General features: G+C 41.7%; 1 protein-coding gene across 1 annotated transcript in view; it reads right to left on the bottom strand.

The window, feature by feature from the left end:
- The window catches only part of LOC122945365 (dynein axonemal heavy chain 11-like), a 165,076-nt gene that overhangs the window by 136,661 nt on the left and 11,202 nt on the right, over positions 1-17,213 (bottom strand). The window contains exons 3-5 of the mRNA XM_044304438.1: positions 8,737-8,910; positions 7,387-7,622; positions 7,037-7,159 (exon numbers count right to left, since the gene is read on the bottom strand). Coding sequence (XP_044160373.1) covers positions 7,037-7,159; positions 7,387-7,622; positions 8,737-8,910 — 533 coding nt within the window. The remainder of the gene's footprint in view (positions 1-7,036; positions 7,160-7,386; positions 7,623-8,736; positions 8,911-17,213) is intronic.

Below are 17,213 nucleotides of genomic sequence, written 5' to 3'. Positions count from 1 at the left end.
GTTCATCTTCAAAAACAACATAAAGAATACAGACAATGTTCTGTAGGAAGGACTAGGCAATGCTCACTGTGTCCTTGGCAATGTAATTTTCAAATCTCTTGAGAATACTGTGACCTCCTGAAGGTCAGAAGAAACTGATATATTAATCAAATAGGACTTGCCTGCTTCAGCATGTTAAACAACATGCATCATTCTCTCTCTAAGATGTATTACTTATATTAATCCCACTAAAAATTTAATTGCACTTGCCATCTAGGAATAATAGAATTGATCCAGCATGAAGTAAAATCCAATTTATGGAAGAAATGTTAAAACATTTTCTGTAAGACTCCTGAACCAACGAGTGGTCACCATAAGTAAGACGACCATGTGGTGGAAACACGTTGGTCTAGGATTCTTACAGTAGATTTTACTTTACGCTGGATTAATTGTATTATTGCCCATTCATGCAGACAAAGAATTCAGTGCGTGGCACCTTTAACAGACATTGGTGAGTTGTCTCTTTCCTCTTATTCTTGCATTCGCTTGCTATCCATCCTGACACTGTTAAAGGAATTTGTCACAAAGCTACATTTTACATTTTTCAAACCAGCATCTGGATCTGAATACTTTTGCAATTGCATCCAATTAAAAATTCAGAATAGACAGTGAGCTATTCCATAAAATATATCTGGATAGCGCCACCTGTTTTTTTTTTCTTTCTTATTTTTTGTCTGTCTCACTGAGCTGGTCGAACGTGCTCAGTTTAAATCTTCAACTGCCACCAGCCATTTGTTCTGTTAGAAGCTGTGGCAGTCACAGAGAGAGAGAGAGAGAGCGCTGCAATAGAAAGGGCACACCCCCTGTGCTGCTAGGCTGAAGAGAATCTAGCAGAGCCCTTGAAACAGTAAGGGTCCATTCACACGTCCGTTTTTTCTTTCCTGATCTGTTCCGTTTTTTCAGGAACAGATCAGGACCAGATCTGGACCCATTCATTTTCAATGGGTCCTGGAAAAAATCGGACAGCACAATGTGTGCTGTCCGTTTCCGTTGTTCCGTTCCGCATGTCCGTTTAAATATAAAACATGTCCTATTCTTGTCCTGAAAAATCGGATCCTGGTACAATACAAAGTCAATGGATCCGCAAAAAACGGATGACATTCGGATGTCATTCCGTATGTCATCCGTTTTTTGCGGATTCCGTTCCTGGAAACACATAACAAATTTTTATTTATTTTTTTTATTTATTTTTTTTCAATTTTTTTTCAAAGAAATCCAAACAACTTTATTTGATTATTGAAATGTATACATGCTCCCGTTTTTTGCGGATCCGCAAAAAACGGATGACATACGGAAACATTTTCAGGAACAACGGATCCGCAAAAAACGGACCGTTTTTCAGGATGAAAAAAAACAGGACGTGTGAATGGACCCTTAATGTGGAGATCTTTGGATTCATGTGAGGTACAGGGCTGGTTCTAGCTTTGTTAGGAAGGTATTGTCATGTAATATATGATGTCTGATTTAAAGTTTTCCCTTATATGGCATAACCCATATAAGGGATGTCCAAAAGAATGAAGCAGATGCCGTTTAGCTATGGTCCATTTGCTGTGGTTAAACTGCCTCATATGTATCTGAAAATTTCTCATTTCATAGGTATCACTGTAAGACAACTGCCGCTGAAAAATGCTAATTTACGGAAACACGCTGTCACAACCAGACAGCTGAGAAGCTCTGACAGAGGCCTTTCAGAACCTCCCCCTTGAGTTCTGTGTTGTGGTATTCAGCTCCTCCTCTCATTAGCGTCTCTCAGCTGTTATGTGTTGGACTAATTGTTTCCCTTTAAATTCTTCCCCAGAATGCTTTTCTGGGCGGCTTATATTTCTTCCTGGAGTATGTGTGCTTGCCCATCTGGTTCTCCTCTCCTCCACAAAGCTAAGTGTTACACTGTTATCTGTTATTTTCTGTTTGCTGGATCCCAGGTGACCCTGACTCCCTCCGTGTCTGGTGTAGGGAGCCGGTGGTCGTGTCCCCTCACTATTGTAGGGTGCTCAGGGCTTTATAGTCAAGGTTCGTGGATATGCATACCTCCACCATTCGGATCTATGCATAGGCTGAGCAGCCAGGGAAAGTGCCAGGTCTTCTACAGGGGTCTCCCTTTCGTTCCTTAGCTTTTGGATCCAGCGAGACATTTATGCATGTTGTTTTGCCTTGTTACCTGTACACATTCCGTGACATTATAAGCCGCCAAAACCGTCTCAAGCATGGATCCGGTTTCACTTTTGGCTGAACGCCTTCAAGGTCTTTCATTGGAGGTAGCTGACCTCCGTAAGACTTTTTCTCAGCTTCAAGTGACCGGTTCAGCTTGCGTTCATGGAGCTTGTTCTGAGCCTAAGATCTCGCTCCCGGATACGTTCTCCGGGGGTAGTGAGAATTTTGTGCGTTTTAGAGAGGCTTGCAAACTCCATTTTCGCCTTCTTCCCCATTCTTCTGGTGATGAGGAACGGAGGGTGGGGATCATTATATCGCTGCTCAGGGGTAACGCTCAGTCCTGGGCCTTTTCGCTGCCGGAGGGGGCACGGCCCCTCCGTTCAGTGGATGAATTATTTTTAGCCCTGGGTCAGATATATGATGATCCGGATCGTATTGCTCTGGCGGAGTCTAGATTACGTCTCCTATGCCAGGGTAAACAATCCGCAGAAATATACTGCTCAGAATTTCGGAGTTGGGCAGCTGATACTGGTTGGAATGATGCTGCACTCCGAAGTCAATTTTGCCATGGTCTTTCAGAGGGATTGAAAGATGCATTTGCCTTTCATGAAAGGCCTATTTCTTTGGACTCTGCTATGTCTCAGGCCGTTCGTATTGACAGGCGTCTTAGAGAGAGAGGAGAGATCTCTCCTTCCTGTCATACTCGGTCCCAGGACTGTGCAGCGGTCCCATTCTCTGCGCAGGGGTCTCAGTCGCTGTCAGCCCCTTCTGAGCAGGAGCCCATGCAGCTGGGGTTGATTGCTTCTGACAATAGAAGATTCAGCCCGCATGGGAGGGTTTGTTTTTGTTGTGGAGGTATTAATCATTTGGCAAATATTTGTCCCTCTAGGAGATTCAGGCAGTTCTCTGGGTATAATAAAGAAACAAAGAGGAAAAAATCTTTGAAAAATGTTCCGTCTGTTACTATTGGCAGGATTGAGGCGGAGATTGAAGGTTTTCCGTTTGCTTGCAGTTCCCGTTTTGTCCTGCCGGCTAGGGTGGCGCTAGAGAGCAAGAACATTTTTTGTGAGATTTTTGTGGATAGTGGAGCAGCGGTCAATCTCATTGATAATCACTTTGCGATAACTCATGGTTTCCAGGTGTGCGCTTTGAGAAAGGATATTCCTGTATTTGCTATCGATTCCGCTCCACTTTCTCAGAAATCATTAAAGGGCATAGTTCACAATATCCGTTTAATTGTGAGTGATGCTCATGTTGAGGATGTGTCATGTTTCGTCCTTAGCGGTTTGCCCACCCCGCTGGTGTTGGGGCTGCCCTGGCTCACTAAGCATAACCCCACCATTGATTGGCAAGCGAAGCAAATAAATGGTTGGAGTGACTTTTGCAGAGAGAATTGCCTCATGACATCTGTTTCTGAGGTTGCTACTAAGACTATACCATCTTTTCTCTCTGAATTTTCGGATGTCTTCTCTGAGAGTGGAGTTCAGGATTTGCCCCCGCACAGGGAGTACGATTGCCCTATTAATCTCATCCCAGACGCCAAGCTGCCTAAATCTCGGTTATACAATCTTTCCCAACCTGAGAGGATCGCTATGCGTGCTTATATCTCTGAGAGTCTGAGAAAGGGACACATACGACCCTCGAAGTCACCTGTTGCCGCTGGTTTTTTCTTTGTTAAGAAAAAAGATGGTTCTTTAAGACCTTGTCTGGATTTCAGGGAGCTGAACAATATCACAATTCGTGACCCTTATCCGCTTCCTCTGATCCCGGACCTATTTAACCAGGTTGTTGGGGCTAAAGTCTTTTCCAAATTAGATTTAAGAGGGGCATACAACCTGGTCAGGGTCAGAGAAGGGGACGAATGGAAGACGGCCTTCAATACCCCTGAGGGCCATTTTGAAAACTTGGTTATGCCTTTTGGTTTGATGAATGCCCCAGCCGTTTTCCAGCATTTCGTGAACAGCATTTTTTATCATTTGATGGGAAAATTTGTATTGGTGTATTTGGATGACATTTTGATTTTTTCTCCCGATTTCAAAACTCATAAGGAACATTTACGTCAGGTCTTGCTCATCCTGCGGGAGAATAAATTATATGCGAAACTGGAAAAATGTGTGTTTGCGGTTCCAGAAATTCAATTTCTGGGGTTTCTTCTCTCCGCTTCTGGTTTTCGCATGGACCCAGAGAAGGTCCGCGCTGTGCTTGAGTGGGAGCTTCCTGAGAATCAGAAGGCGCTGATGCGTTTTTTGGGCTTAGCCAATTATTACAGGAAGTTCATCTTGAATTATTCTTCTATTGTTAAACCACTCACTGATATGACCAGAAAGGGGGTAGATTTTTCTTCTTGGTCAGTAGAGGCGCGTAAGGCTTTTTCTGATATCAAGGAGAGTTTTGCTTCCGCTCCCATCTTGGTGCAACCTGATGTTTCGTTACCCTTCATAGTTGAGGTTGATGCTTCTGAGGTGGGTGTGGGGGCGGTCTTGTCTCAGGGTTCCTCTCCTGCCAATTGGCGACCGTGTGCCTTTTTCTCAAGAAAACTCTCCTCCGCAGAGAGAAATTACGATGTGGGAGATAGGGAATTGTTGGCCATCAAGTTGGCTTTTGAGGAATGGCGCCATTGGCTAGAGGGAGCCAGACACCCTATTACCGTATTTACTGACCATAAAAATCTGGCCTACTTGGAGTCAGCCAAGCGTCTGAACCCGAGACAGGCCAGATGGTCGTTGTTCTTTTCTAGGTTTAATTTTGTTGTCACGTTCCGCCCTGGAGTTAAGAATGTGAAGGCAGATGCCCTGTCACGTTGTTTTCCGGGAGGCGGGAATTTTGAAGACCCGGGTCCCATTTTGGCTGAAGGTGTGGTGGTCTCTGCTCTTTTTCCTGAATTGGAGGCAGAGGTGCAGGCAGCCCAGTCAGAGGCTCCTGATCTTTGTCCTCCTGGGAGGTTGTTTGTGCCTCTCGCTTTAAGACACAAGATTTTTAAAGAACACCACGATACGGTCCTTGCTGGGCACCCGGGGGTATGAGCCACACTGGATCTCATCGCTCGGAGATTCTGGTGGCCTGCGCTTCGTAAGTCGGTTGAGGGTTTTGTGGCAGCCTGCGAGACTTGCGCTCGTGCCAAAGTCCCTCATTCACGGCCATCAGGTCCTCTCCTTCCCTTACCCATTCCTTCCCGTCCTTGGACACATCTGTCCATGGACTTTATCACGGACCTGCCTCGTTCCTCGGGGAAGACTGTGATTCTGGTGGTGGTGGACCGTTTTAGCAAAATGGTGCATTTCATCCCTTTTCATGGTTTGCCCAATGCTAAGACGCTGGCGCAGGCATTTGTTGATCACATTGTCAAATTGCACGGTATTCCTTCAGACATAGTCTCTGATAGGGGCACGCAGTTTGTTTCCAGATTCTGGAAGGCTTTCTGTTCTCGCTTGGGGGTTCGGTTGTCATTCTCTTCTGCTTTCCACCCGCAGTCGAATGGCCAGACAGAGCGCGTCAATCAGAATCTGGAGACATATCTGCGCTGTTTTGTGGCGGAGAATCAAGAGGATTGGTGTTCTTTTTTGTCCCTTGCTGAGTTTGCTTTAAATAACCGTCGTCAGGAGTCCTCTGATAAGTCACCATTTTTTGGTGCATATGGGTTTCATCCACAGTTTGGGACTTTCTCGGGAGAGGGGTCTTCTGGTTTACCCGATGAGGACAGATTCTCCTCGTCTTTGTCATCTATTTGGCAAAAGATTCAAGATAATTTAAAGAGCATGAGTGAGAGATATAAGCGTGTGGCTGATAAGAGACGTGTGCTTGGTCCGGACCTGAATGTTGGTGATCTGGTGTGGTTGTCTACCAAGAATATCAAATTGAAGGTTCCCTCCTGGAAGTTGGGTCCTAGGTTTATTGGGCCTTACAAAATCCTGTCTGTCATCAATCCTGTTGCATACCGTCTTGATCTTCCTCAGACTTGGAAGATCCATAATGTTTTTCATAAGTCCTTATTGAAACCTTATGTTCAACCCATTGTACCCTCGCCTTTGCCTCCTCCTCCGATTATGGTTGATGGGAATCTTGAATTTCAGGTCTCTAGGATTGTGGATTCTCGTCTTGTCCGCGGTTCTCTTCAGTACCTTGTTCACTGGGAGGGGTATGGTCCTGAGGAGAGGATGTGGGTCTCAGTGACGGACATTAAAGCCTCTCGTCTCATCAAGGCTTTCCATAGGTCCCATCCTGAGAAGGTGGGTTCTGAGTGTCCGGAGTCCACTCGTAGAGGGAGGGGTACTGTCACAACCAGACAGCTGAGAAGCTCTGACAGAGGCCTTTCAGAACCTCCCCCTTGAGTTCTGTGTTGTGGTATTCAGCTCCTCCTCTCATTAGCGTCTCTCAGCTGTTATGTGTTGGACTAATTGTTTCCCTTTAAATTCTTCCCCAGAATGCTTTTCTGGGCGGCTTATATTTCTCCCTGGAGTATGTGTGCTTGCCCATCTGGTTCTCCTCTCCTCCACAAAGCTAAGTGTTACACTGTTATCTGTTATTTTCTGTTTGCTGGATCCCAGGTGACCCTGACTCCCTCCGTGTCTGGTGTAGGGAGCCGGTGGTCGTGTCCCCTCACTATTGTAGGGTGCTCAGGGCTTTATAGTCAAGGTTCGTGGATATGCATACCTCCACCATTCGGATCTATGCATAGGCTGAGCAGCCAGGGAAAGTGCCAGGTCTTCTACAGGGGTCTCCCTTTCGTTCCTTAGCTTTTGGATCCAGCGAGACATTTATGCATGTTGTTTTGCCTTGTTACCTGTACACATTCCGTGACACACGCACATCAAATCACACATTGTGGTTGTAGGGAAATAATTATTACCTTCCTCTTTTAAGTGTATGTCTCCCAAGTAATGGGTCGAGCACTGGGTCCATAGATTCTTCCAAATTTTCGATCAGAACTGGGTCACCACTCACAACTGCTTGTTCTATGACATCCACATATCTGTAGAGGAAATAAAAAAAAAAAAAAAAAAATTGTAAAGTATAAACCATAAAATCACTATAGATTTTCCATTGGGTTACAGAGGACCATTCAATCTATAGGTTAAAGGGGTGTTCCACTTCTAAGATAAAAACTGAAAAGGGTCAGTGATGCAGTGCTATGACCCGACCAGGTTGCAATGTGAATTATTAATTTTCATTAGTAACTGTTATATAGGACATTATTACCCCTTCTGGCCTAGATGAATGACTTTCAACCTAGACCCATATCTGCTTTTAATCCACTTGATGCCTTGAAGTTGAGGGTCAATCATAAGTGGCCATCGTTCACAGTTTGACAATATGGTACCATTCTGAATAGATATTTTATCACTGGGCAATCCCTCATTGTTCCATTTTGCAATCGTTGCATCATCGGCCAACATACATATGGGATCGAGTCCTTCTGTCATTGGAATAGGAACCTAAAACACATAACAGACTTAGTGAGCATAACTGGTCAATGACTACCAATTAAACCTACATAAACCCCTATCAAACTTCATAAAGTCAGCAGAAAAAAACACCTGTCACTGAAAGGGTCATCTAGTTTGTACTGATAAAGCTATTTCAAATTCTTATCTCCTATAGGATAGCATGCACTCCTTTCTAAATGGGCTTGCCTTGAGTTTCCAGTGCTGTATCAAAGTACAAAACTTGCAATATATCTTGCTTTTAATCTTGGAAAATGTTAAAGAGTTAACTGTGGCATGAGTAAAAGCAATACAACTTGGTTTGGATGATGAGAGTTAAAGGGAACCTGTCACCGGGATTTTGTGTGTAGAGCTGAGGACATGGGTTGCTTGATGGCCGCTAGCACATCCGCAATACCCAGTACCCATAGCTCTCTATGCTTTTATTGTGTAAGAAAAATTATCTAGCGCATGTGCAGTGTCATCATAGTGTTCTTTCTCTGTACTGGCATCAGCCTCAGGGAACGAACTGCGCATGCGCTAGCTCGCACATCACAAGATTACTGCGCTCTAGCTTTCTGATGTTGGGGAGCATGGAGGAGATTCTGAGGATGCGGGACGGTGCTGGGCTCCTTCACGCTGGACTCATCTCAGGTTAAGTTTTATTAGGGCATTAGGGACATCTTATTACAATTTTTGTTACTCTCTAACATTTTTCATAAAATTCATATTCTTAGAAGACAACTTTAAAGCAACCCGCTAGTTCAAGATAAAATAAAATCACATTAACTGGGAAACAAACACGTACATGATAACCTCCTTTTCATCTTTTTAGGGGCAAAACTGCTGATTCTGGGGCTCTGCTTCGGTCATCCAGAATGGCCGCACCGCATCCAGCCCTGCTCTTGGATTGGCCAGCATTGTTCATGTGAGCAGTACCAGCCAAACCAAGGGCAGCAGGAAGTATATTTGATTACCAAATGTACAGTGTGAAAAAAAGTATCTGAGAAGCAGTGCGGCCATCTTGGGTTGACTACGGATGAGTTAGTGGATCTGCTACTGAAAAGATGAAAAGGAAGGGGTTCACTTTAAGAAATTTTGAAAATGGTTTACAACAAAGTCTCACTTTTTGAGTTAGAAGGTATGGCATCCACAAATGCTCTACAAGTTCATGACGATACTTCTTGGCGAATGAGCCGGCGTAAGAGATGAAGGCTGCTGTGAGCAGGACATCTCCGCATAGTGTTTGCTCTTGTTTACGGTATAAAGCAACAGACTGAGCCCATCGGACGTTTTCTGACTATAAAAAAAAATCTCATTGTTAATACATTGACTTAAAATATGTCTGCTTTCTTACAGAATCAATACCTCACTTGTCAACAGGTTGTGTGTGGCATTGCTGTGTTGTCCCACTCACTCATGGAGCTGCATTACCAGCCACAATCTGAGGACAGGTGTGACTTTGTTGGTGAGAATAAAATAAGTCATTTTTTTTCTCACCCTGTACAACCCCTTTTATTTCTCAAGGACTTATCTCTGGATGAAATTCAAAAAGTTAGTTTGGCAAAGTGTTTAATTGTAAGGCTTTCGCAAACAAGCAAAATTCACCCCATAAACATAGTAATGGGGGAGTCTGGTGGCACAATGATTACCATTGTTGCCTTGGTTGACTGGACCCCTTACAGAAAGCAATATCATTTTTGTGTTTCATCTGGTGAGCAGATATTTCCTCCAGAATACATAGTTTCCATAAAGATGCACAAGCTGACACCCAAGAGACTGATCCCCGATACATAAATACATGACACATTTAGCAGTGCCAAGATATGTGGCCTGCGCCACCCTTTACGGAGCAGCTACATGAAATACACTGTAGGAGGAATCTTAATGTACTCCCTGAGCTGGGACCACCTATCTCCTGCTTCCAGACTTTAATCCAAGTCAAGCCATCTGCCATGGTTGTCTGTCCCCCAAGCAGCTGCAAGGAGTCTGTCTGTCATTTGTGACAGCCCAGACCCAACACGTCCTGGGGACCTGTCGCTCACCTAGTGTCCCCCCCATATGCAAGTTAACCCTGTAGTTCAAGCTAATGAATAATTGCCCGGTCCAGCACCAAATTGCTCTCAGCAGGAGTGTGGAGTGGCAATCCAGGCTTATACAACATGAAATGTTACAATAAACAGGGATGGGTCTTTGCCCTCTCTCAGAAAAGGAATTCCCTACTACTACCTGGGCCTCCTTAAAAAATCTATTCCCTACCCCCTTCTTACTGTTACTAGGATTCATTGCATTCACCCTCTTTTCACCATTGTGGCCATTTTTAAACATTCTCCAGGTGAGATAAAAGTTCTCTCCCCCGAGACTTTCTGGAGCCAGCTCCATTGTACTTGTATCCAAATTACTACTACCTCTACTCCATACTCTGTTCTATGGATGCTCTGGCGCCCCCATTTCTCAACTTTAATCCTGGATTGGAAAGCCCAACCCATAGGTATCATAACCTCCTTTTCAACCGGGCCATTTTGGTGTTTTTCTATGCTTGTAATAAGGAACATGGAAGAAAAGCTCAGCTGAGACTGATATTGATCCATCTGAACAGAATTATTTACTGATTGTTGGTTTTCACTAAATGGTCTTGTCATTCACTTTGTATTCACTGCTGGGAGCAGTATATCTAGCAGCAGCCATCGATATTGCACTTACACCCTGGAATTTCTTTCCTGGTTTATTAAAAACGAAAAAGCACAAACATAATAAAAATTAAGAGAAGAAAATAATAGGGAAGAACACTTCAAAAAGGGGAAGCCAACTGCACCAAATTAATTATGGTGGCGGATGCTACATGATACATCTGGCATAATTCGCTGTAAACTAGACCCCACATCTCTTTTGCTTACTAGACCCCATAGATGTTGTACATGTCTTCCAGTTGTTATATTCATGTAAAACCCTGTGGGAAGGCCTCTCTAGTATAGAGAGTTGAGTAGGTTTGTAACATTTGTGGTGATTGTTGCTAAATCACATACCTGCTGTAGAGTTCTCAAACATATGGCGCTATGATCCTGGAGAAATCCGGTTTAATACTAAAAAGACAGCAAACTACACTGCACGCTGTCAACGATTAGGGGTCTATTAGCATAGTCACATGCATTTTTGCTGTGGCTTTACAGTTTTATTGCAGTTTTGGCTATGACATAATTAAATGCTTAATTGAATTACATATCTCTGTAAAGGGTTGGGTTTTCCGGTTAACAACACTCATACCCTATCCATAGGGGATGAGTGTCTGATCTCTGGGAGTTTAAACGCTGGGACTTCCAGACATCATGAGAAGGGAACGTCCTGGATTTCTCTATGTAACTGGAGCAGTGGTACATATGTGACCACCTCGATTCACTTCTAAGCCACTGTTGAGTGATAGTCCATCCAGATAGAACTCCGTTCTTGTGATCATAGAGACTACAAGCACTCAGATCCCTAGGGATTAGACACATAGTAGGAAAACCTCGTTATGGTGCTGTCATTAATTAAAGTTTCCCCAAATAGAGACATGATACCTGTAAGAGTTTATTTACTCTAGCCTTGGTATTGTGGGGAAAAACCTGAAATTTTAACTCAGCTATAGCTATTCAGGTTTTAATAGGAATTTTATCATAAATAAAGAAGGTTATTTTTCAATGACTTAAAGGGGTTGTGCTACTAATAATACTCTAATTTTTTACACAATAAGGTGCACTTTTCTCCCGGCCAAAATTGGGGGGTAAAGGGGGGAAATGGTAGTGCGTCTTATGGAGCGAATATTATTGACAATATGAAAGAGGAGTGGGGAGTTGGGAATGTAGAGCTACGCTGGCTGTACTCACCTCTACCTGGTCTTCTTCCGGGCACCACACTGCATGTGTCCTGACTGCGTACAACGTCAGGACATAGCGCACATAGGCGCGCACTAGGTCACAACATAGCGCTAGGTCGACAGAAGACCAGGAAGCTGTGAGTGTTAGCGAAGTCCAGAGCAGGAGAAGTAAGTTAAATTATTTTTTATTTTGTCTAATTAGGGGACTGATCTAAGGACAAATGGCGGTTTGATCTGAGGAGGAATATGGTGTGATACAGAGGTCTGAGGAGGAATGGGGGTATAATGGGGGCCTGATCTGAGGTCTGAGGAAGAATGGGGGTCTGATGAGATCTGATGAAAATTTTTTTTTTCTTATTTTCCACCTTTAAATCCTAGGTGCATTTTATGGTTTAATCTAATCTACTAATGTCCCCAGGACCAACTTAGTTGGTCCTAGGGACATTAGTAGATTAGATTTATATAGTTAAAACACCGCATCCTGACACCATAAGGGAAAACCTAGGTAGTTGTAATTTTATGGTTTATTGCGTCTTATGGAGCGAACAGATATTGCTATTATATCACTTTCCCCAAATACCATCTATCTGACTGCTTTATTCTAACATTATTATTCTACCATTGCAGCCTATGGCAAATCTGTTTTGATATTCAGTTGCTGTACATTACGCTGCATTGGAGCCTTGTTATGTAGGACGCACAAGCGTCATTGGTAAGAACTAATGGGATATGGTTAGTGTTGACACAAGACAAACCAGGAAATAGGATTCAAGCATGGAGGATAAGAGGAATGAGAGGTAGAGTGATGAAACAAAAATTTAAAATGAAAAGTAGTATATAGCTCAACCCCTTTAAGGTACTATATTCAGATTTTTCTAGTTTCGATGATGATGGTAGTATAAAGAAAAAATATTTATATTAAAAAGTAGGCACGGCGTGGGCGGGGCCATCTCATTCATCGTTGAATGAGTGGTCTAAATTTAAGTCAGCAAGGGAGTTGGCTTAAATTTAGACTGGTGGTGGACAGGCCGAAGTTCTCTACATAACTTTGGCAAATCGACCGCCAGATAAAGGGCTTAAACGTCGGTCTTAATAAATGACCCCCATAATCTTTACTAATTACCTGAATGCAGAGTTTCTATGTTGTTTATTATGCTCTGTAGAAAATGTATCTGTATAGCGTTACAGCTTCACATAACAAGGGAGCAATGAGCCAACAAATAACTAGTAGAATGTAACAATGTTTCCTACCTGACACATCAATTACCAGATTACTATGATCTATAGCCTGACAGCGAGCACCTTGAAAGAGCAGCTAGAACAGAAAGAACAGTGCAGCATAGTCGGAAAGATGGAGTTGAAAGATTCAGACAATCAGTTATCAACTGTTTATGGTAAAATCTATTGTCCAAGTGTTACTAATTATACTGGGCAGCATGTACTGGTTTTATTAATTCTTATAGATGTTTGAAATAAGTATAGATAGAAATCAGGATGATGGTTAAAAGCAGGATTATTACAGATTTTTGCCAGTAACAGTAAATTCAATATAGTCTCTACTTAGGCATCCTCCTTGCCTCTAATCTAATATTTAATTAAAGCCAGTAAATATTCACTTTCTTTCTCCCCTGGGTTATGTTGGATATAGACTATCGGGCAGAAAGGGAGAGAGAAAAAAATTACTTCTAACTTCATCTTCAAAGAAATCCCCCAAGTGCATGAGATATCCTTACTTCATCCCATATACAAATAATTTTTATGAAACGCAAAGGGAACCACGGATTGCAAACCACTGTGTCATGTTGTATTAAAGAGTTTTCTGGACACTTACCCTGATGTCCCTTTCTTATGATGGCCATCAATTTGTTTAGTTTGATTTCTCTTTACTGGAATTAATCTGCAGTATCAGACACAGCACATATGAATATGGACGGAGCTATGCTGGATATTGCAGTTAAGCCTTACTACTGTTGATCAAGTAAATACTGTGATTAGGTTGATCATATCATGGTTTGCTTCAATTGAACATGCAAAAAGAAGCCAGACATTCAGACCTTGTAGTTGATCTCAAATCCATTAAAAAAAGACCAGCTGAACTCAGTGCAGAAACCAACTTAACACGCATTTCGGATGCAACAGAACCCTTGCTCATAACATGCTATCAGTAGGGGTGCTGCTGCATATTAAACAGGTAAGTTATAGGATACACGCGTATGGGTGATATGAGAGACCGGCGCTGGGTGACGAACTAGAAAGTTGCTCCCAATTCGTCACCCAGCGCCGGTCTCTCATATCACCCATACGGGTGGTATACACGTGTATCCTATAATTTTCCAATTAAGGGGGACAAGAGCACCTTAATAGATCATCGAGCAGCGGACCTCCCTTTTAGGTAGGTCAACAATCCTAGACTATGGTAGCGCAGGGGGATCTCCTATAATTTATTTGAAACAGGTAAGTGTTAAAGGAAATGTGTCATCAGAAAATGACCTATTGTTTAAATCATATTTTTACATTAAACACATTTTTTAAGAATTTCTGATGATATTTTTTATTTTTCATGTCACTATCTATAAAATCCTGCAGTTTTCGCACTGGCCACTAAGCTGAATAAAAAACGCCACTTCTTGGTCTGTACAGATCACTTTACTGTAGTTACCTGCTTATCTGTCATTCTAATCCTGCCTGTAATGATTTCACCTCTGTGTATAGATAAGTCAGGATCCACCATTTACAATAGGTGATTGTCAAAGCTTATCTCTTCTTTCCTTGTACAATGACCTCTGCACAGAGCACAGAGCATTCCTAGAAAACTCTCCCATAGTAGTCAATGGGGTCAATCAGTAATGCCATCACTCGGCACTATACAGAATCATTATTTGCTGGCAGCAGAGCGTGATTAAACGGCATTATCTGCTGCCGGCAAATTATGATTTTTGTGACTGCATAAAAGATGAGAATACCAGATGAATGAGCGTTCATCAGGTAATCGGTGGCACCTTTACATAGGCAGATCATCGCTAACGAGCTTTTTATTGATGATCTGGCTGACCTTTGGCCAGTGTAATACAGCCCTTAGTGTGTTTAGTTCAGCTTCCTTTAGAAATAACTATTTCATTCATCTAAACCTATGCATTTCATAAACAGTAACTGGCAAGGTCTAGTCCTGCATACAATAAAAAGAATGTTTCATCAACCTAGTAATAAAGGCATAAATCAACTACATACATACAGCAAGTACATAGTAGTTAACATAATAATAATAACAACAATAATGTCATTGATACCAGCATTTTATTATTAACAATATCCTTTAATCTCAGCTATATCTAAAAGGATATATTGGTATGATTAGATTCTATAATGAAGTCTGTGAAACTATGAAAAGGTACAATAAATGCCACTTTCAATAGATTCTAAAGAAACTATACGAGCAGAATGTGGCATTAAAAGAATGATTTCAGTATTCTCATTTAGTGTTAAAACACTTGTATGAAGGGTAAGCATTCATGAATGAGTCTCAAGCACAGAAGATTTTCAGAAGAGAAAGCTTACACCATATATTACATTATTATGATGTGTTATTAAATTAATATCACATTTGTATAACAGAATGTATTATATCCAAGGCAAGATCAATTAATATATAGAAAGGCTTTTGAAGGAGTCATATGGTAAAAATATCTGGTAATTGTATAGTAATAGTCTATTTAAACCGTATAAAACACACGTTTTACTAAATGGACTGACTTAGGCGTAACTGGTGTAAGCTTTAGTTCAAGTCTACACCAGCCCCCAGCTGGTGTAGATTAGAATTTCTGGTGCAAAGAGGGCCAGAGCTGCTGCTAAATTAGTAAGAGGCATGTGCCTATTAATAAATTAGGAGAATCTCAGTCCAGCGCGCAGGAGATCAAGACTGGTGTAGGAAACACCAGTCTTGATACATCTCCCCCCATTGTGTGACTCCTCAATGAATCAATGGTTCAAATGTCAATGTTCAATTTAAAGAAACCTTGTACCATTTTTATAAACTCCAGCCCCCACCAAATACACAGATAATAATTGAGATGAAAAACGTTAGAAATGTAGCAGTGTTCACCTTAAAGGGGTTTTCCAGTTTGTATCAACATTCTTTAAAATAATCATTTATGGAGGTCGCTGTAATTTTGAAATGTATTTCTTTTACTTTTATTGCCCCTATCTTCCGTTCTGGGCAGTGGTCACATGACCATGTGTATTCTTATTCCTGTGATTCTTACTTCCTGTGATGTCATGTCCATGGGCGTGTCAAAGAAGCAACAGGGGCAGTGATAGGGGAGAGTCTATGTAAGTAGTTGGGTGGAAGGAGATATAAACTAGCTGGGTGTTGTTAGGGGTAGTGCTAGAGCTGTGGCAGAGAAAGAAGTGCATCATGTCCATCATACTTTATTTAGTCTTGAAACATTTAGGAAAATTAAAAATGAATTTCACTTATGAGTTTCTGGTTGACAACCCTCAGGTTGTTTACATTTTTCTATATGTTTCAAGACTAAAGAAATTATGATGGATTTTATCTGAGTCCAGAGCAAACTTCTATTTTATCAACTAGGAGCCAGCCCTGTGCTCGTGCACCAACAGTGGATGGAGATGAGCTGATTCAATTTTTATCATCTGTGTTTTAAAAGAAATACATCACAAAATTACAGCTGCCTTCATAAATTATTATTTTAAAGGATGTTGATGCAAACATAAAAGCCCTTCAATGCATGACAATCTACCCAAGAGTTACGGGCGACAAGAGCAACAACCTCCCATACGGGTAAAAGAATCCGGAATCCAATAACGGAAAGATATTGTCCCTTTCTGCCATCTGTTATAGCAGTGGTTAAGCTAAGAGGGGGTAATGGGGCATATGACGCAGGTACTGGAGTCTAGGGCACAAACAAACCACTCTGCCTTGGGTAGGAGAAGGGTCTGAGCAGCAAACAGAAATGACTAACATAGACATCATTATTATCCACCATAGAAATCACTTTAATGAGGCCCATTGGATTATTCTTATCATCCTTTATTAATATTCTCAGAATCTTCTATTGCAAATCTTTTATGAACCAATTTGAAATAAGCAAATAAGTTGCTTAAAAATAATTAAGTAATAACCTGCTTCTGCATGATTAATGAGTTACCAAATATCAACCTTGACAAACTGAATTTCCCAATATCGTACCTTACAATAGCTCTGCTGAGATTTTTCTCTAACCAAACCTGAAGCAATATATAAAATGTAGATAAATTGTTTGGCACTGGATTTCGCCTTCCCGTTTATTTGGTTATGAAACTGAAATTCCATCACATCCTGTTACAATGGAATAACGCACTGAACAGCCGTCAAGCAAATTAAACTTTACATGGACACTCTAAGAACCTGAGTGATTTACCGACTGGATTAGGATAGATGTCTAGAAAGAGACTGTCTGATAATCCCTCCCACATAGATCTATCCTACCAAAAAAATAAGTAAAATTGCCCTAAATTTCTTCCATAATTTGATTACTGCCATTCATGCAAAAAGTGGCTGACAACAAATTTCATGGAGATGTGTTAGGGAGCCAGTTGGCATACAAATGGTTACACAACTGGCCAAGTGACGACATCTTTACAGGCAAACCAGTCCTTAAAAGCACCATTAACATTGTTTTATTGTTATTAGCGCTCCTTGCATTTTAATTAATCACATTTATGGCAGATACATAATACTTAATATTCCAAAA

The sequence above is a fragment of the Bufo gargarizans genome, chromosome 8 (assembly GCF_014858855.1).
Source record: "Bufo gargarizans isolate SCDJY-AF-19 chromosome 8, ASM1485885v1, whole genome shotgun sequence".
Taxonomy (NCBI): Eukaryota; Metazoa; Chordata; class Amphibia; order Anura; family Bufonidae; genus Bufo; species Bufo gargarizans.
The sequence above is the reverse complement of the archived record's forward strand: the minus strand, read 5'-3'. Positions and strand labels throughout refer to the sequence as shown.